This window comes from Triplophysa rosa, linkage group LG24, assembly GCF_024868665.1.
Source record: "Triplophysa rosa linkage group LG24, Trosa_1v2, whole genome shotgun sequence".
Lineage (NCBI taxonomy): Eukaryota > Metazoa > Chordata > Actinopteri > Cypriniformes > Nemacheilidae > Triplophysa > Triplophysa rosa.
The window spans coordinates 3208246-3230382 of record NC_079913.1 but is presented as its reverse complement, the minus strand read 5'-3'; the positions used below and the strand labels follow the sequence as shown (position 1 = coordinate 3230382).

Genomic DNA, 22137 nt, shown 5'->3' with positions numbered 1-22137 from the left:
AATATTCGTACCTTTCCCTCTGTCCCGTGGCCCTGAGCTCATGACTGAAGCAGTCTCTTCCCACATTCAACATATTAGCAGACGACAAGATATTCAGCTCCGCTAAAATCCACATTTGTGAAAATGTTCTTATTATCATATTTTTCAGTAAGAGCTACTTGATACTGAAGGATGCCAAATATCCTCTGAGATACAGGGAACGTTCAGATGTTCAACCCCGAAGCCGTTTCATCTCATTCTTAAAAACCTCAGATTTCTTATAAAAACAGAAATTTGTTATAAGGGGGCGGGACATTATTTCACAATACAGCATCTGATAGGACAAAAAATGAAGTACGCCTAGCTCTTGCGACAGAGAAAAGTCTAACCTGATGATGTCATTATTAATTCCAGGTGAAGTGTATTGATGAATATCGATTTGTAATGCGTTCATTCTTTAATTACTTGCCGAAGGACTCGAGTGTTGAATCTATAACACCAAATGAAGTATCTGTGAGGAGGTGTGCGACACGCTCTCCAGTGCTAATGTTTCTTCCGTGCCTTTTATCAATAATGTGATCGGCCTAATAAAGTGCTTGAAGCTGTCCCCACGAGGCGGTCTGAAGGGCACTTGAGTTCGACTATCAGTGACTGACACCCGCTTCACTGCCGACCCGAGAGAGAGAGAGACAACCCACACTGTCAGGTCACATGAACGCTTGTACCCGTCACCTACCGCCTGAACATATTATCATTCATTCAGGCAATGAGAGAGAGAGAGAGAGCTAGACAAGAGGTGAGAAAGAAAATCAGAAGCTATCATGGTTGCTTTATGGAAGCAATTTATCATAATGTGACTAGGGCCAATTGAATTTGCTTTTGCAACTTAAACTAGACGTGCAACATCATCACACCATCATTTTTTGCCTATTACATAATTTGTCCCCATTACCATATGATTTAGCCGTATTTAACTCCGAGGAAACATTTCCAGTTCTTTTCTACAACTGCGATTCAGCACTGGATCTTCGTTACATTCATTTTTATAATGACAACCCAAAGAATGAAATAACAAAATCACACATAAGATCTCTTTAAGAGGCAGAATCTCACAAATGTCTCAACAATCTTCATTTTACACCTCACCTTCACGTGTTTCAACAATTACACTCTCAGTTGTTTCTCAAACAATTTTAGGAGAAACATCTGAGACTTAAATGAAAAACTAAGAACTCAACAAAAGCATTTTTGATATTCAATTACTGATCATTCATACGTGCTATTCACCACTTCAAATACAAACATGATTCAAAAATACAACAGAACCATTAAAAGTTCACAGAAGTATTTAAAACAAGCTAAAAGACAAGTACAGATTTAAATCCCAGCTGGCATGAAGTCTGTCCTGACCCATAAATCAAAAACGAGACTCATTTCTGGCTCCTCCATCCATCCACACATGGCTACTCAGTCTCCGTGTTGTTTACCACCGAGTCTCTCGTGGACTCTAGCACTTTCACTCGTGAAGTCATTTTCAGCCGAGCACCAGATTTCACACTCATCTGCTTCGTCCCAGAGGGTTTTACTGTGGGCGGCTACCGCGTTACTCTCAGTCAAAACACATTCGAGAGTGCATCAGATGCACTGTGCCAAATGGACGTCCAAGTACAAACAATACTGACGAATATAACCGCTTCAGATGGAGCTCCTCCGTGAGAAGGAACCCATTTGTGCGTGCTCATGAATTTCGTCGCGTCATCCCCATCATTGAGATTACATGGAGAGCAAATGGAAACTTTTGCAAGACAGAAATCTCACAAATGTCAACAATGTCTCAAACTGAGCTCAGATTTGTCAAGTCTGCAATCAAAAGTCAATATTATTGAAGATGTCAATATGAACTCAAACATTTCTCATCAAATTGACACAAATCCAGATAATTTGACCCCTACAATCTAGATTCATTTTACACCTCCATACTCTTCATGTGCTCCAACATTTAATTCTGGTTTAATAAGTTTAGAAGAAACATCTGTTGATACGTAAATGAAACAACTGAGAACTCATAAATTCATGCAAACACCATGAAATCTGTTCAAATGTTTAATATTATTGCTGCGTTTCCCTCGCCTCAGTGTGTGTGTGTGTGTGTTTCTCTCTAATGAGATTTCTCCAGTTGGCTGGGTCTTTTCTGCTCCGGGTCCATTATAACACTTTTAATTCTTCTCATAGAGGAAATCAGCAGCATCGTTGTTAAGTGGCACCCGTGGCCCTTCACCCACTCATCCTCTCTCATCCTCACGCTGTTTCCACGCCAACAAAGCATCCGAGAGCCTCGCTGCTCTTCAACCTGAACCCTTGTGTCAAACTCTTTCGCCGCAGGCGGCGTCTGAGACTGAGGCCTCTGAGGACCCCATCCAGCGCTTTCAACTAACACTAGGGTACTTTACCTCTTATACCACGGTATATGTGTGTGGAGATAATTCCCTGGCTCTGTATTATTTAGTAGTGAGAGCAACAAATATACAATAAATAAATATTACAATGTTTTAAGATCTGCATTGCTGGAGAAATTTAACAGAACAGATTTAAGGAGGTGCGGAGGTTTATCGGCCTCACGCGAAAAGCGGCGTCAATACCAATGATTTTCAGCACGCAAGAAACCCCATCTGGCAGAATTAAGTTAAGAGGGCCGGTTCAATAATAGAAGAAAAAAAAATACTTTATGAAAATGGCAACTTCATTACTCAATCCATTATAGCGCAGTGCCGGCCGAGTGATTTACACCGTAGTATATTACATGACCTAAATAAGGCACGGAAGAGCACGTCTGCTTCTGACCTTTCGGATAAACACACAGAAACTAATGCTAATGGTCTCGCTGATTCAACCCAACACAATGTGCATCTGTTGCTTAATTACATTTTGATCTAATTGTTGTCTTTCTGGAGTAATGAAGCACAAAATCGATTTATAATTCACAGGCTGTTCTTGCCGAGACACGACGCATTACACAGTTCTCTTTAACTTCAGACGGAGACGCGGAGAGAATTTAAAAACATTTATGCTCACCAATTTAGCTCTCGACGTGAATCTGCTGTCGGTGGTTTATATTTTGTCCTTTATGACTGGACAAAAAACATCTCACGGCTGGCTGTGAAAACCGCAGAATGGACACTACCTGCTCTTGAAAGCTTAACAGAATTAAGCTTTCAAGAGCACAAAGGTGTTGTGATGACTTACGTGTTGTTCATTCAAACATATTTATCACCCTCAAAAAACATTTACATACAAGATCAAATGTAAAAGCCAGTGATAGATCATTGGTCTTCGCATAGAATTGTAGAACAATAATGTTGATCTGTAAGTGAGTTTACATGAACCACAAAAATCAACCACAAAAGATCTTGTTCTAAAACAAATAAGAGAGCTAACATGCAAATCAATAAAGCGTCCATGAAAATCCTTTTCTCAGTTCTTAATGACAAAACACAAACAGCCCTGTGCTGAGACTTATTAAACATAATTGGTGTAAGAAGGTGATGTGAATGCCCTCGGAGCTACAACACAAATGAAGCTCTGAAAAGCTTTTTGTATAACAAATGATTGACTGCTACAGCCTCAAAAAAATCATTATTATTTCAGTGTCTTTAAAAATAAATCCCAGATCAAGTTCAATCGGAATCCACAATGAATGTGAGAACAACTTCATGAATATGTATGTCAGCTGTTTGGCAATGATTGTAATATCATTAAATATTATTTAATAAATCAGCATAGACAACAGTGATGTGGTGTTAAAATGTGTTTAAGGTTAAAAATCAAAAATAAGATGTCTTCAATATTTCGATTATTTCTAGACATCAAATAAAAAGCTGTTGTTAAAAAGCAATTTTAGGACAAACATCTCAGACTAAGTTGATGCTGAAATGAAACACTCCATCTGATCTCCTGAGCTATGAAAGAGAAAAATCTGAGCCATAACATTTGTCTCGATATGGTCACATACGTTTGCACATCCAAAAATGCTGATTTCACAGACATAACTTTGAAAACAAAGTGGACAACAGAGGTTTACTTCATGCCCTTTAACTCAATATCTGGCATCTTTGAAAGACTTCATTAACACATAAACTATTCACCAAAGAGATTCAGTAGTGCTTTTACATTCAGACTTCATTTCAAAGCGATCTAAAAAACAAGAACCTAATCCCAGCCATAAGATTAGACCCGTGATCGGTCAAGACTGATCCAAGTCTAATAAGACAGGCAGACAGCGTTGAAAAACGCTTCAGAGTTCATGTTTGAGTAGAGAAAGTTTACAGCACTCAGAAACACTGGAGTGGTGAGAGCTGAACTGCAGGGTTGCCCAGATAAATCACCTCCCTGGTGAATTGCATCTGAATTGCACCTGCGGTGTGCTCCGGCCGTCTGAGGAATGAAAATAAGGATACTAACAGCCTGTGGGCCTCCTCTCGCTGTGCTAGGCATGCTAATGCTCCAACCATCACCCAAACACAGATTCTGCCAGGGAACTCCGCCCGGCTCATCTCACATTCACTACACGACCCTGTTCACATTCACAAAACCATTTACATTTACACACTCACGTTAGCAGGTCTACTTTCATTCGCAGGATACACACTTGTGTTTTAATGACCAATTAATTGAAAACTGCTTAACATTACGTAACAGATGTGCTTATCAAGATCAGAAGTGCATGCTTATATAAGCCTATGTGACAACAACACTGGAGTTTTGGGATTTTCCCTTTATGTTTGGACTCCTTAAGGCTGGCCGTATGCTTTAGTTTTTATGTTTAGTAAAAAAAAATACATTTATAAACTTTAGTTCCAAAGCTGCCTTAAATTAGGTTAAATTAGACTGACTTGAATTCAAATGATATAAAACGAAATTGGTTGAACTACTTTTATGTCAAACAGTGGGGTTAAATTAATCCAGATGTTTACATTTGACAATGGGTTAAAGCAACCTAGCATTTTGAGTTGAAACAACCCAGGATAGATAGGATCATCCCTATTTGACCCAACATTGGATTGAAAATAACCCGGCATTTTTAGACAGTACACTCTGTAAAATGCTGGCTTGTTTTCAACCCAACTGCTGGGTCAAATTTGGACATTTTCTAGGTTAATTTTTACCCAATAGTTGAGTTTGTCTATATTTAACCCAACCGTTGAGTTGGAAACAATCCAGAATCAAAACAACCTGAAATGGATATTAGTTTTATTAAATCTATGATTGGAGCGATGCATTCTTTTGGCCATTTTTTACATTTTCAGTTAACTTTAATACATTATTTTTCTTTAAAGTGTTATATCGGATAAGTTCAAATCACGCTCTTATATGATGGACATTTTTAATCATTTAAAGTGAAGAATTTTGGCTATTAATTATAAAATGGAAAAGGCCTTCAAATAGAATTACATCAACACTTGAAAGAAACCACACTCATCAAGCCAACTCATGGAGTCTTTACAAGCTATATTTACATCCAGTTACACAAACAAACATGCATTATTTCACACACATTTGGGCCCTCATACACAATGTGTCACAAAATGTCATGTTGAATCATGCATGTGTCAGTATAGCAGCTGAAGCTGTTACGGAATTTGCACTTGCAACATGTTGCACGCGTCATTTACTGTGACCGGTTCATTCAGCGCACACGTCTGCGTCAGTCAGTCAAGCCTGTGCAGTTAAACAGCAGAGACGCTCATTAACACTGTTGTTAATTGACACATGAGCTGTTACTATGACGACTGATATGAGTGGCTCGCCAGAATTGTTATTATTTAAACCACTTGTTTCTGATAAAAACACAATTAAGTGAAGAGGCTGTTTGTTCTTCAGCGCACATTGCGGGTCATTGATGTTGGGATGTACTAATGTAAACTCTTTCTCTGATTAAGTACTTAGGATTGAATCATTATTGCTTTTCAAAAACTATGTATGCTCAGAATAAAAGATATTTTAAAGACAAAAATTACTTTACAGACTTAAAGTCCCAGTGAATCAGAAATTGTGATCGTTTTTACTTCCGTATTTTGACACATTTCCGAGTTAAATGGAATTTCTTATGATAAAAATAGTGTGCGTGGCTTTCGTCTTTCTCTGTAATTTGATTGGCTGTATAAAACAGCCACTGCATTTTGAAATGGAACTGGCAGCAGATTGGCAGTTGAAGGGGAGGAGTTAACGGATGCGCCGCCCAAGCCATTTAACATACGTCATTTAAGATGGATAGTCATTACAGGAAGGAAGTGCATTTTCAGATTTTAACTAAAGATTATGAGGGCACACAAATTTTTAAAAAGAGAATAACCCACATTGATAATTTATGTACAATAAACGCTGCAATATTTCATGAAAAAATAGGCATCGTAATTTTTTATTTCACCGGGACTTTAACTCTTCATACCTGAAATTTCCCACAAAATCCGACCTGACAACTCAAATTATTAAACATTATTTTTTATTTTGATCAAGTTAATGGTTCTCGGGGTAAGAATGAACTGATCTTACTTGCTGAACAACAAATTTTTGTTTGTTTTTAACCGAGAAACGTTGCGGATAGCAGCTTTAACTCACATGTTATCTATTCCAGCAGTCAGACTCCTACCTAGAGGCGGTGTTCTTGCAGTAAGACTAGATTGTAACACGTTGTCGCATCCATAAATAATGACAGAAAAAAGCTCGGCTTCACTTAATTTCCGGCAACAAGCATTGCAAAATGCCAAAAGAGATCTTTCACAGCCGTATTAGGCCACAAACAATGATCTCCCTGCTGGGCGGAGAGACGTACATTTAGCCCGTAATGGAGTTTGGTCAACATTATGCTCCCTTAAGCCTGAAAACATCCAGCTTTGAGAGTCTTTCAGGCTAACATACGCACACTCACTGTCACAACATATTTGAAACAAATGCAGTCAGAATGGAGTCACCCGGCGGTCAGACACGGTTACAAAGAGCGCATCCTCTTTCCAGAACAATAAGAAAAATACATTTTCAAACTCTGAAAGCAAGCTGACGCATTTATCGTGAGAAGACGATAAATGGGAGAGCACCACAGATTGTTAACCACCACACAAGCATCACTCACAGATACAGGTTATGACCAATGCCGGCTCCCAGAAGACCAAGACAAGGCCCTACATGTATCAGCTCACCCTAAAAAGTCTCAAGATTTAGGAGACAGGGCCTGTAGACGTCCCAATGGCCCGAACAAATTTGCAGGGCTCGACAAACAAGTTCCTTCTACACAACAAGCATCAAAAGAAGGACAAGGTTGGTCCCCTGTGAACCCGCTTACCTTAAAAAGCCTCAAGATGTTGGCCACCATGATGGAGACTGAACTTGCAGCTGCTCCGATGACCCCGACGATTTTGTCGGGCTTGGCGAATATGGGCAGGTCTCCATTGGCGCAGCGTACATCCGAGCCATCGCGCTCGATGAGAGCTTGCACGAAGGTGAGCGACTGCTCCAGGGCGTAGGTGTCCCGTGAGCAGGTGTCCAGGATGCGGGCGCCCAGCGTGACGTTGGGGAGCAGATCTGGGTCTTTATTGATAAGATCGATGGCGAACAGCATTGCCTCCAGTCTGTGAATTCCCTTTTCCTTTTTCAGCTCCCCGCATGCGACGCCACGCTCACCCCGGGCATGAACCGGGAACAGGCCGCCCAAGATGATGTCGCCATCCAGACGAATGGAATGGGCGTACTCCAAGGGAGGCGTCTCCACGCGCTGAAGAGAAACCGGCAGGCAGTAGCAGAAGAAGAGGAGGAGTTGGTACTGAGTCCGGCTTAGACGTACAAGATCCATATCCATAGGGCCGCTGGGAACAATGTGACAAAGTGTAGGTCCAAAAATCCAGACGGTTGAGGGCTAGTGGAGCAGCAGGTGCGTGGTGACATTTGTACCCATTTCAGTGTTGAAGTCGAGCGTCATGGCCAGTTAAGATGTGGCCGCAGGAATTTCTCTTGGTCTCCATACGTGTGGCTCTCATGTTATGAGAAGAAGAGATGATGAGGCGTCAGATGAAGAGTGCGCTGTTCAACATCACTTTCAGAAAGTGTCACATCTTCAGAAGACTCTAAAGAAAAGAAAACACAGTATAAGTTGAACACAATGAGAAGTCAAACCCGAATCAGGCACAGTATTTGCAAACAACAGAGCAAACTCATCAAAGCCGAGAACATCTTGACAGGAAGGAAATTACATCAGAGTAAATTGGAGATCAGTGTGGCTGTTCATTTCTGCCTCATTGAATAAAAAAACAGAGACTGTCTTTTCTCAATTTTGCATAGGCAGCCAAACAACAATTTTTTTGAGAGAAGCGTCTATCTGTGAGGAGTCAAGCTATCCGGTTGAATTTACATTTCAGTTTTATGGACTGGAGTCAGATGGAGGTAGATCAAGGTGAGTTGTGCCATACTGATCTACACGTTCAAGTTTTAGCAGTGAGGTACAGATGCAGAAATGTTGGCTTGTACTGTTAACTGTTAATATTCTGGCTAATATCACAATGATGATGGCCAATATTACATTATAATACATTTTAGAAAGCGTAATGCTGTTGAATGTTGTTTAAAGATAATATTGTTTGTTTAAAACAACTGTTGCACTTCTGCCATGGCGAATCTCTGAGGGTTTAACACTTTCTCACAATTGTGCTCTTGAATGGAGGGGCATGACTTCATTACGCGCAACGAGCTCAGTTACGCACAGCGTTGCGCTTCCAAGAGACACATGCTGAGCAATCTGCCGCCTCCGTGCGCCAAGAACCCTTCACCACACACAGACACGACAGATTACGCACGAAGCCTAGTCTCCTTTTCCTGATACATGTTACTTCAAGACTGCATTAACTCTATACATCCTTTGGAAAGATCAGTGCGGATTCACATCTCCAGTCAGGAGATGACTCAGTGATGCGTATTTAACGCGCATTGGCCTGTGCGATAGTAAGTGCATATGCATAAATGGATTTGTTCGGAGTGTAATATTTCACTCGTTTGCATGAGTTAATCTCTGTGTAATAGCTCGGGTCTTCCCTCTATTCGATTAGAGAAGTTATTGCGCTCGCAGGCGCGGTGTCCCATTTCTCTTTTTTAATTTACAGGAATGGGTATGTGTCAAGCACAAGCTCTTCTCCTACAGATCCCATTATATTTTTCACCTCATGGGAATCCAGAGCTGTGGAAAAAAAGTGATATGTCTCGCTCTCTTGTGTCTCAAGCAACTGTTGTTGGAAAAATAAATCGTATCCAAATTTCCGAGGCGGCGAGTTTTTCGTCGGCACCTCGTACGCGCACGACGCGCCCAAATCATGACACTAAAAACTCACTATGTGTGAATGCATAAAGCATGTACTGAAGTAAACTCATCATATTGCGCACAGTGCAGTCACAATTGCTAATGCACAAAACCTACACAAAGCACAATACAGTGCATGAGTAAGAGCATGACAGCATACGCATTTACGCGCATTCCTTTGATGTAACGCAATGCAACGATCTACTCACTTTATAACCCTCACAGTCGTAATACTCGTTGACTGATCAACAAAGTCACGATTCACAAACGTTTTTATTAAAAGCGCAACTACTGCTTCCGAAACAGAAAAGTGACAATATTATAAATAGTAATAAGTAATAAGACATATAGAAACAAACAACTGTAGCATTCACTTTCATCTGAATCGATTACCATAAAAGCTCACAAACTATGACCCGATAAACAACACATTTCATATAGTGCTATTCCTAAATTTAATCTCAGATCACAGATAGTTCGCATACTTAAACGCCCAAAAATATCTTAAGGTGCCATTACAAACATAGAATAATATATAGATCATAATTTCTCGCGAAACATATAGTAGTAGTACAATAACAGTATTTTATAGTGTAATATGTGCACATATGAGTGCAGCAGATCTTACCTTTCCTCTGTTCTCAGATGGTGCTGAAATGAACAGCGCATGCAGAAGACATCACCAAAATCCCTTCCTGTGACTGCTCTCTCTCTCACACACACACACGCGCGTGCGCGCGCTTCTTCTGTGCATTAAATCAAGCATGCTCTCATTTCAGAGGGTTAAACAACACAGGATCATTTCATCAAGATGATTACATTAAAACCCATCTTATAATACACACAGGCATAAGTGTGAAAATGACGAAATAAAGAATCCAATTACGCATTTCATATTTTGGTTGACTGCACTGCAGATTCATCTATAAAATTTATTTCTACGTCTATAGAAATTGTATTAACTGGTTTCAGTTATGAATGTAAAGGTATAAACGATTGTTTGGACTGTGAAAACGCAGCAGCAGGCACGATCTTAAATCCTTTAGTTCATTTTTTTGCAATGCAATTTAGATCAATCTGATGGCATTTACCTCTTTATAAAAACATTTGTCAATCCTGGATGTTTCATCTTCAAGTCTAAATTTATGAGCTTGATCTGTATTTGCAAACTGTAAAACAGATTTTCTAGAAGCTTGGATACATTTTAAAAGTATGGATTGACTGCATGAGGCTTTGATTTTTAAGAAGTACTCTACTGCCCTCTAGTGATACAAAGTCCCAACCATATTTCTTAACTGAAGGCATTGTGACCCTGAATTATTTACTTTAGTCCCCCTGAGATTTAAAGAAGCTTATACTCTAACTAACCTATTAATAAACGTGATCAATAATTAAAGTTATTCAATATTAATCAGTCTACGTGGGCAATGGGAACTGAATCATGACCTTAGTTGAATCATGACCTTAGTGTCATACTCTGCCAGCTGAGCTACAAGACCTCCATCTAATACCAAAACATTAACACAGTAAAGACATTTTTTCATTTTCATAATAATATACATTTCTGGGTCATTGTGGTTTTATCCAGGGAGAAAAATAAAAGGCTTCTCTTAGTAACCATTTATTATTTTCCTCTCTATCCGCGCACCTGTCATCCACTTTATTCCCTTTCCTTGTCCCACACATCCCATTTTGAATCAAAAATGGGTTTCATGTGTCAAGTGTAAACGACAATTTGACTAAAAATACATTTTTAATAATTGTTTGATATAAGATAAGTACAGAAACAGTCTCGTAACTGCATAACTGCAGAAGAACAAATAAAACAGTGTTCAACATTTACCTGCGGTTCATAAAGGAGTGCTTCTTTAAAAACACTCATAATTAATTGTGCTCCAGTGAATCTCATGCTCTCTATCTGCTGTTTCCCCACAACAGCAAGACTATTAGATTTGACCCCAGACGTCAGCACTGAATAGCAATGAGTCTGCTGTGCGTTGGTTGTCAGCGTGTGGCTGCGTGACTGCAGCAGGTCAGCTCCACCCGGAGACCCGGTCACTCAGACTGCATTCTGAAACAAACGTTCGAATGCGCTTTTGGATGCAAAACACACCAACGGATAGCAGCAGTGAAATGGTAATCATATACCTTTCCACTTATATTTGAAAGTGGTTTGAAAATGTGTCACTGTCACAGTCATGGCCTACATTGAGACAAATGTGCAAGTTCCTGGGAATCCCCAACAGAAAAACTGATGCGTTTCTCATATCTATTCACAGTTAAACCTGTTGTTTAATTATTTTCATATATTATTGGCTATTTATAGAATGGCTGTTTCCTTACAACTGTCCATCTTTCAAATGTTGCAGCAAATCCGGTTTGTTGTCAGAGAGAATCTAAGAGAGAGAGCGAGAAACAAAGAATTAGAACCATAACACAAAACAGCTGGTGCGCACGTGAAAAGGTAAACACCTCAGAGCGCATGCGCGCTGCAGAAAACTTTAAGCGTTTGTGCTTATAAAATGTATAAATGTGCATGTCAGTAACATTAAAGGAACCAAATAACCACGAACGAACAGCAATAACGCAGTATAGTAAGAACATGCACTTGTAACATCATGTAAATATTTTAGACGTTACCTTTTCGTTAGGGTAAAGTAAACATCCAATAACATTACGTATGTACATACTGTATATTTAGTCATACTTACACACCTTACAGTGTGACCCACGCACACATATAGACAACCAACTAACACTTTGTTGATTTATTACTTATTTTTTTCACCGTATTCTGTCGTTTAATTCTCTACAACATACTCCCTGTCTTTAAACTTTCCCGCGTAAGTTTTACCTGCGAACACCGGTGGGGTGTTCCATTTCCATTTCACCCTGATCGGAAGAGTCCAAGATTCCACGTCGCGGGGGGGATATTTTCAACAATTACATTTATTTAACCAGTAACTAAAACATTCATATTAAACACACTTCTCATTGAATATCACGTAAACTAGACTGCAGTCGAACATGTTTGTTTTTAGTATACAGTGATGGTTTTGTGGATACGAATCTTGTTTTTCAAAAAAAAGGACTGCAGGCATCAAAAACTTTCAAACAACAGATACATTTTATTTTTCTTCACCAAACCCGTTATTTTTTAATTCTGAGTAAGTTAAAGACCACTGCTGTTCAGTAGCTTTCAAGTGAAGATAATAAAACTTTTAAGTCTCTAAAAAGAAATGGATTGAGATGATAATAATGCTTGTTTATGATAATCAGAAAGCTTAATTAATAAGTGGAAGCTTATTAATATTAAAAATTATAATGATATCCATGTATGGCACCACTGCCATATCATCTGTTTGTCTGTCTATTTCTCATAACGTTACATGAGTAACTGGGGGACTTTTGAAACGCAAAAAAATTCTAAGAGTATTCCGATTTAATGCAGATTCAAAAATTGTAATAATCATATTGATATTGTTGATCATTTATTTTTCAAAACTTATTTCGTTTTGGGCATTCATTTAGGCATTTAAATGGAAAATATATAGGCTACATGTCTGTCCACCAATTATGTATTGTAAATTTGGAGGTGAACTGAACATTTTGTAATAAATTGTTTACTTCACCTGTTTAAATGCTTTGTTTCGATCAGATAAACTAGACTTAAAAAAATTCCAAATCATGGTATTAAAATGAGTTACTGAGATTTTTAGAAGTGTTATGATCCCATCAGGAATAAAGTTCATTTCAATAGTAAACTCTTGTGAAATGATTATATAAATGACCATCAGCTCTGAATAATTGAAAGACCGGATTAATAGCTCTCTTCTCTCGTACTACATTGGTCTACAGTTATAAAAAATAAAGGGACAATTTAATACCAATAACTTGATTTAGTTCCAGACACCTAGAAAATGATGTAATATAGCCAAAAATAAAACTATATCATATTGCTTATGTACAACTCTTGCACCTCCTTTCACAGCACCTGACATACTTGTCATACACTCAATTCTATCTAACAAGTCCTTTTTTTTCCTAAATGAAAAATGTTGCTTGTAAAACAAGAACTTGACTATACACACATTTTCTGTCAAATCATAAAACTATTTTAGAACTGAATAAAGGAAGAGTCATCGTCTCAGTTTATTGTTGGTGGATACACTCATATGAGAAATAAAACCAACTGAACTGTAACACAGAGAAAAAAGTTAGTGATTGAGAATAGAAATGTTAATGACACAAAATCCATAAAAATGTTATTATAAAAGTAAAGAGAGAGCATCTAGAGAAACGGATAACTGAAGAACTGCAGAATAACAAATATAAAGAGTGTTTAACATTTACCAGCAGTTCATAAAGCAGTGTTTTTTTTTAAAGACTCTTATTTAATTATAGTCCTGTTAATTTCATGCTCTTTGTGACATCAGATTTAACCCCAGACGTCTGCACTGAATAGCAGAGTTGTCATGTGTCCGGTTTGTCTTAGTTCAGCTCCGCCTGGACCTCCGGCCACTGAACGCCATTCTGAGACTATTGTTCTGTCGCTTTTACATGCGAAACACAAAAACTGATAGCAGCTAGAAATGAAAACCATCATTCCTTCTTATACTTAAAAGTGGTTAGAAAATATCAACTGTCCATCTTTCCAACGTTGCAGCAAATCCAGTCTATTGTCAGAGAGAATCTGAAAGAGACAGAGAGATAAACAATTTAACCATTAACAACTTTAACTGTTAAAGTTCTGGGTATTCCGTATCAGTTTGTAAGCAGTCTCAGGGGCGATTCACATTTCCCATCTTTTGCGTGCGCAAGTTCGTTATTTCAAATGTAGACACGCGGCAGGAGCGATGCAGATTGGGAGATGTGGTCGCGACACGCATTCGGTTCGGCGCGTACATTTTTCTAGGCGCATCGGTGCCGCATCGAGATGGAAATAGTTCAACTTTTCAGAGTGCCGCGCATGCACCGAGGGTCATTTGACTAGTAATAGCGGCGAATGTGAATCGCCCCATAGGAGGCAGCTGCCTGTGTTGGTTTACGTTTCTACATGCCAGAGATTGTGTTTATGACGTTGCAATGCACTCACCAATGCATGACCTTTGACCTCGTGCGTACACCTGCTGCTGCCCTCCTTCCTGCAGTTTTCTGATGGCTTCTCATGTGTAAATCCAGATGCCTCTGCTTTCTAAAGCCCTGACCGCACACGCCGCAGACGGACAGCGGCTGCATGACTTTACCTTCCCCGCTGTCACGCTTCACTTTCACGCCAGATCTCCCTTTCTCACCGCCGGGCGTTTTGCGAGGCGCGTTATGGTTCCTGCGCGTCAGATACGGAGAGCTGTGAAGCTTCACTTCCTGCTGCATTTTCGGCTTTTTTTTGTTCAACACGTCCTTGGCGGGCGTCTTGATGGCGCTGCTCTCCAGCGACTGAGAGATCCTGCTCAGGTAGGTGGAGTTCTTCTTGTGGAAGTCGGACAGATGTCTCACCACGTCTCTCTTGCGGCGGGTCCTGTAGCTGCACATTGGGCAGCAGTAAAACTTGACGAAGAAGTCGCTGCCGTTGTCCGTGTGGAGCTCGATGTGCTTGGCCAGGTTCTGCTCCGAGCTGAACGTCCGCCTGCAGAGCTTACAGAAGCGCGTCTTCAAATCAAAGCCGGCGGAGAATGTGGGCTTCCACGGCACCTTGTTCTCCTCTCTGGGGCTTTTCTGAGAATCACTGGTGTTAGCATCGGGACTCTCTGGAACTTTTCCATTGGTTTTCTTGTTGTTTGACGTAGGTTCGGAGGAGGTGATGATCTTGTGAACGATGCGGAGGTGTCTCTGAAGGCGACCACGTACTTTGTATGTTCTGTTGCAGAGGCGGCATCTGCAGGAGGACGAATCGCTCACGTCCGCTTCTTCCGTTCTGTCCTCGGAAGACACCTGATGCTCCTCAGATCCTTCGTCATCTTCATCATCTTTGTTAACGCTCGCTCTCTCCTCTTCCTTGACGCAATGATCCTCTCCTTCCTTCATCTCTGTGTTTGGCTCATGGAGGTGGACGTGACTCCAGTCGTCTGTGTTGGTGTGCTCGGGGCTCTGGGATGAAGGTGGGAGGTCTTCCTCCGAGGACACATACTGGTACACTGCATTCTGGTTACCAGCGATGGGCTCCAGTCTCATAAAATATTCCTGCTTCTCAGAGCGAGGATAGATGGCCTCCAGAAGCTCCTTGATGCTCTTTTCGCCATCTCCAGAAGAGTCTGTAAGACACAAACAAGACAGAGATCATTTTTAGAAACGAATGGATTGTTTTGTTTTATTTTTAAATTACAGTCTGAAATACTAACACACTATGACAACTACACTGGTACTGCGGTTAGCCATTGAACAAGTGTGATCTTAAAGGTACAGTAGCCAAAAAATAATTAAATCATTCTAAAGGTCAGATGGAGGGAGGAAGATGACGTAAAGAATGCAAATCATAACCGATTTGTTATATTAACCTCGACTGAAATGACGTTGTTGTTTTAAGAACAACTTGTACAATGTACAATTTTACATGTCTCTTAAAACTGCAAGATGTAAATTTGGCCTCTCTGTCATCATCTTTGTTTGAAATAAAACTGCAGGTTACTTGGAGTAATTTTCTTTACATGGGTTTAATTCAAAGTTACACCCACATTTGTTGTGAAATCTTCCCCAACAACTCAAAATTGTAAATCATTCTTACAAGCATACCATTGTAAATAAGTACAGATAACTTTTTTTTCCTAAAAATAAATGTACAGGTTGCAGATTTGATTTGTATATTTAGATTTAAAATACATTAACATCAACAAGAAAGAAGTGAAATAAACCACCCCTGAAAACCTTCATTCAAAGTGTTTTTGCCAATAAGGACAGCAGCATCTTGTTCTCTTAAGACCAGAATACAAAGTACAGCGATGTTTCACTCACCATCAGGCTGGGACAGTCTGGAGAAACAGTAAATCTCTTTGTGTTTGATCAGATTGGGAAGACCACGGAAGAGACTGCGACAGAGTTTACATTCAAAGATCGTGTCCACTTCTTTCAGGAGAATGTGTTTTAACTCTGCAGTACCTGCAAACAAACACAAGAGGGAAACCAGAGTTCTAATTACAAACTGCGTGAACTCTTCCTATTTTTTTCTCTTTTATTCCTGAAGATCATTAAGAAAGATAAGAGCATTCCATGTGATACAGCACCTGTGCGGAAGCATGCGATTATCTGCTCAATTCCAGATTTGGAGGTCTGTAGGGGTCTCAGTAGCAGAGGAGGATCCCCCATTTCTGTCGAGTTTACTAAAACAGCACAACACACTTCAGGTTAAATTAAATCAAAATATGAGGTGTATGGTAAAAAATTAAGACAACACAACTCGGTTGAGTTATTTATTAGACAACATTCGTTAGCAAAAAGTGTATCAGAAAATATGGGTTTATTCTAATATACAAAACAATGCATAGAAAAACAAAAAAGCGGTGGATAAGGCGAACATTAAGTAGAGGTTTATCTTATCAGTTATTAATATTTTGTTGATCCTGTCTTGTTTTTGTCATTCTCTTGACTCAATAAATGCGTTTTATGTCAAGCCCTTTAAATTCTTTTTAAAATCTGAGCTTTAGATTACACAACGAACACATCTACACAACATGTATACAACCGTTTTAAAACATCTTCAAAATTACATTTAAATCAAGAGCAAGACACTAATTTTACAAAGTTGGATATCACTTTTGGCCACGATTATATGCCGGCAACATCATGCACACCCTGTGTTGTCAAGTTTATGAGACATATAAGTTGGTATATATTTTATTAATACTATGTGAGATATTGAGGTGTATTAGCTGTTTAACACAAGACCAATATAAATATGTTGTTGGAAATGTAGTGGACAACTTTTAAAGGCTGAAAAATGATTCCCATTCGTTTCATTTAGTACATCTGTCAGACTAAACTTACATTCATCCTAAACCAATTTACCTTAAATATATTATGTTTATGTGTCTATGATCATCTTAGCTATTTATGCATTGATGAGGAGATGAAATGAATCTGTTACTCAGGTAGCCGTTATAACGCTACTTATCTCTCTCTTATTTACACCTCTGACAGTCCATCAGACGACACATCTCTGAATAATCGTCCCCCACACAAACTCATTATCCACAAATGATGATGTTGCAGTCCTAATGCCTGTGTGTTTTGGATTGTAGATCTCGCCGATATGAGTAACATTCATTTACAGGCTCATCTGGACCTTTCACACTGGGACTTTATTAAAGTGTACATTATTGATGGCCTCTGCCAGCGACTGTCTACATTAAAATATTTGCAGAAACGTTTGGCTGTAATACAAAGGCTTTGATTTAATACAGATCTCTGCTGGATGAACCTGATAGCATCTATGCTGTTTGCTATATGGATGACAGTATTTACACTAAAGACTTTTAATTAATAAATTCACACGGTTATTTTATTGCTTTAACCTTAAACGTTAAAGACGACATCTTCAAGGTTCTGTATTTTGGCATTTAAATTGTCTTTTGAATAGTCTTAAATCGTACTAACATTACTTTGCTTGCTGGAAAATCCTATACATTCACATTGGATATAAAGAAACAAGAATATCATAGAAACTTGTGTGACATCACTCCAGTTTTGATCAGATCTTGTCAGATGACTTCAGTATCTGGAAAGACAAGATGACATCACACCAGGAAGTACTTGCCTTCACTAATCCCTCATTTACATTTCAGCCAGTCGGCTCATTGAAATGTTATTGTTTTGATGTGATGTGATGTATGTGTTGTGTCATCTAGCTGTAGGGTGAGGAGGTGGGGCATGACCTCTCTTCTGTAAGGGTCAGAGACTCTAGTGACTCCTACTGAGTGAGAAACAATAGCAGGGAGTGAAGGAATCTGCTGTAATCTGATTCGATCCTCTGGAACGCCCCCGGTTTGCAGGAAAGATCAGTTAGCGTTGATGCATTTGGATCACAGATCTCCTATTGGTCCGGTCAAGTTGGACCAGATTTAAAAAAAAAAAGTGTATGCTTACCCAGCGTCTTGCTCGCGAGGTCCGGTCCGGGCACGACGGCCTCGATCATGAGGTCATCTGTCTGACAAGACTTCTCATTGGCTGGGGTTGTGCAGGCGTCAGACATGGGTTCCTCCATCTTCAACTTGCTTCAAATGAGTCTCTGTAAGGTGAAGACAAGAGGTCTATCATCTGACTCTTTAATAAAATGTCAACAAGACCCTCCTTCAGAGGTCTGTCATCACCAGATGAATGTCTGAGCCTGTAACACACACACACACACACACATACTCGCATGTGTAAAGAGAGCATCATTGTCTGGGCATTCACACTCAATGACACTCAATGACACACTGTTATTCAAACGCACCGGCAGTTAACACCGGATTGTAATGATTTAGTAAGGTTGAGTGCTCTATACCCATTTACATTACATTCACGCATTTGGCAGAGGCTTGTCGTGACATACAGTGCATTACATCTACACACACATTACTGCACATCAAACCAATGACCCATTGCTAACACAATGCTTAACCAATGAAACTACTGTGTATAATCACATTTACACAGAAAGACAGATTTTACAGATGTTATTATAGATACTATAAAACAGATGTTATTATAGAGTTGGTGTGAGTTGTGTCTCTCTGCTGGCGTTTGGCTAAAACAACATTAAAACACACTCTCACTCCTAACAACTGAATATTTCACCATGAACGGCCATTGAAAGGTAAACTAAACACGTGTCTACTCCTACACTGACATTTAGGAGACGTGTTTGTTTATTTACTGATGTCGGGTTTTGGGCAAAATCTAAATGCATTAGATAACCTTATATTTATAAATTCATTACATGAAGGAAACCTTCTAGCAAACAGATATGACACAGTGGATCTCAGCCATTTTGACTTAAATTTAGGCCCCTATAGTCCACAATATTTCTCAATTTGTACCCAATAAAATATTCAACAGCTTGGCATTACCAAACATTAGAAAGATTTGTTTTTTAAAAAGAACACCAAATAAATGTTTATTTAGTCTCGTTTGCGGACGCTCTTAGTTGGGAAACACAGATCTAGCACGTAATCAAAAGTTCAAGTTTTGTATTAGGCTACATCAAACCATGACCATCACAAACAGAATCAGACCGTGTTTCACTAAACAAATCACACACTCTCTCTTAACACAGTGATTTCCATGTGTTTACTTCCTAATAAGACAAACTTATGATTCTGTATTTCGCATTTTAATAATATATATATTGCTTAAAAACATTCATTGATGGCTATTCTGAATATTCTTCTCAACATCAATGCTTCCATGTCCTTTTTTAGACGTGCTGAACACTTTAGAAGTCCCCTTGACATCATGAGAGGTCAAGAGCACCAGTTTTTTTTAAACACATCAACAACAACACATAACAATGCATAACATATATTATGTGACCCTGTCAGATTGTAATTTACTCCGTATTTCACTTTACACAGTGTAAAAAGTTACCAAGCACTGACTGATATGACGTCACGCAAACTATGGTGGCGTCACACGACGGACAACACAATGCAATTGCGTCACATCCGCGAATTTATTTAGATGAACAAAAACAACAACAAGTCTTAAAGATGACGCATGTGACCTATGTGTTTTAGTATCGCTGTTTCCCAGTGGAAACTGTAATCTGTCGGGACACATGCGTGCGCATACGCGAGACGCGCGCATGTGACACTTTATAACACGTGTTAATCTGTTTGAAAAGCTGAAAAAACGAGAAGAAACTGCTTTCTTTTCTGAAAGATGTTGCTGTCCTTGTCATAAAGGTGAAAACAAACGCGAAACTACAAAAACGCAACTAAAAACAGCGGGGGAAAACAATAACAAATACGTTTTTAAACCACAAAAGTGCTGATGCACGGCGTAAAAGCGGATTGAACTTAATAGTCAAACAAAAGAAATGCACCAAACATACAAAACAAACTTTACAATCCACCAACAACCCAGAAACGCAGAGTGAAACCCCGAAACACAGGCGTGCGCGTCAGAACGCGCTGCGCTGCGCTCCGCTCCTCGTTGCGCGCAGCGCTGGAGAGCCTTCCGCCTTTGCGCGGTCTCTCCTGACTTACATCTAATGCGAAATACAACGAAAATACACATAATATCACTGCCAACAATTACATCAATCTAACAAACTACACGAAAATCAGTCAAATGTTACAATGGGTCGGACCCGAGCCGTCCCCCTAACCACAGACACAACAAGAGAACCATGACGCCATTTTCTGTTAAAATGAGTTGTGCTCGAGAAGGAAACGCAATGCCTTTACGCGTTTAAAACGCATACAAACGGGTTAACCAAAGACAGTCATGCTTAAATGAAGATCCCTTGTGCTGATCTTACCGGTAGAATGCGCAGATTTCTGGTAGATGTGATATGAGCTCCTGGATTGTGTTACGCCATCCAAACGCTTCTCGAGACTCTCCAGCAGCAGCAGCAGCAGCACATGCCCTGTTGTGCACAAACTGGAGATCTATCCGGGTGATGGGACCTAATGTTAAAGATCCGGGCCGATCACTAAACGTTTGTGGGTTCGAACCTCATAAGCGTTGATACTTCATATATAACGATAGGTTTGTTAACTGACACACTTCAAGTTAGTTCGATCTACGTGAATAGTTAGTTTATAAATCACTTTGGATAAGAAATGTTGAATGTTTCATCATTTTTAGTCGTTTTGGATAAAAGATGCATAAATGTATATAAAATAGCTCATACCGAACTCATAGGCTATGATTGTCGAAATAAACGACAATGCAATGTATTGTATTAAGTTTGTCTTGAGTATTAAAAAGCCGGTTCTGATCTGATTTTTCTTATTTATGCATAAACACTTTTCGGTCTGTCCTACCGAAGTTAATTTTGTATTTTCTTGTGTATTTTAAATTTTTACTTTAAATCTAGGCCTAAACGCTATGGTTTCAATCAGTCATTCAGCAAAATGCTTTATACAACTTCACTAAACTTTTTATATTTGATTTATCTATAGCCTATTGCTATGTAAACTCGTACAGATACCAATTAACAGTTAGGCTATTGCTATTTCACAGAAACATAACTGAATGCATACATCAATGTATACAAATACTGTTTAAAAAACGATTACTTTTAATGTCAGATAGTAATATTGACTGATTAATAAAGTCATTATAAAGAAGCAACGTTCACTAAACTTGCCCTGACGTCAGGCGCAGGATCGTTGCGTTGCTAGGAAACCCAGCAGCGATTCCCGCGCGAAAATTCATTTACGTGAGCACGTGCGTCCCTGTTGTTTATGAGCTCGTGCACGTCAGCAGCAGGCTGAGCGCACAGAAAAACAGACAGACAGACTGCCATTGATAGAGGAAACAGACAGATAGAACGACAGACAGATACAGATAATAAAATAAAAACATGCAATACAAAAATATATGCTTAACAATTTTGTGTTTTGATCGAGTTGATTTGGTACATTTGTAACTTTTCATCCAAATGAACTTGATCTTTCAATCACATAAACTGAGACGCAACAATGTAAACAAATACAATAAAGTAGTATTCAGCAAATGTTGTCATATTATATCATTTATATTAATTAAAATAAAATATTAAGCATCAACTGCTGAAAATCACATACCAACAGATCAGTAATGTGGCAGTCAATGTTATTGTTTCTCAATGACTGTATTGACCTGGTTCCGCTCAAGACAAGATTTCAATTGATCCTGCACAA

At 39.2% G+C, this 22137-nt stretch overlaps 2 protein-coding genes across 3 annotated transcripts in view; both read right to left on the bottom strand.

Moving 5' to 3' along the window:
- Positions 1 to 10045, bottom strand: part of grm8a (glutamate receptor, metabotropic 8a) — a 110577-nt gene extending 100532 nt beyond the window's left edge. For both annotated transcript variants that reach the window (XM_057324096.1, XM_057324095.1), the window contains exons 1-2: positions 9945 to 10045; positions 7316 to 8093 (exon numbers count right to left, since the gene is read on the bottom strand). In XM_057324096.1, the coding sequence (XP_057180079.1) occupies positions 7316 to 7828 (513 nt within the window). In that variant the 5' untranslated portion in view covers positions 7829 to 8093; positions 9945 to 10045. The remainder of the gene's footprint in view (positions 1 to 7315; positions 8094 to 9944) is intronic.
- Positions 10046 to 13444: 3399 nt separating this feature from the next.
- Positions 13445 to 20882, bottom strand: znf800b (zinc finger protein 800b). The gene is made up of 6 exons (XM_057324340.1): positions 20769 to 20882; positions 18392 to 18533; positions 16534 to 16629; positions 16265 to 16408; positions 14412 to 15567; positions 13445 to 14009 (listed from the first exon to the last, which is right to left on the bottom strand). Coding segments are annotated over exons 2-6 (1515 nt in total). The 5' UTR covers positions 18510 to 18533; positions 20769 to 20882; the 3' UTR covers positions 13445 to 14008.
- Between the last annotated feature and the right edge of the window lie 1255 nt (positions 20883 to 22137).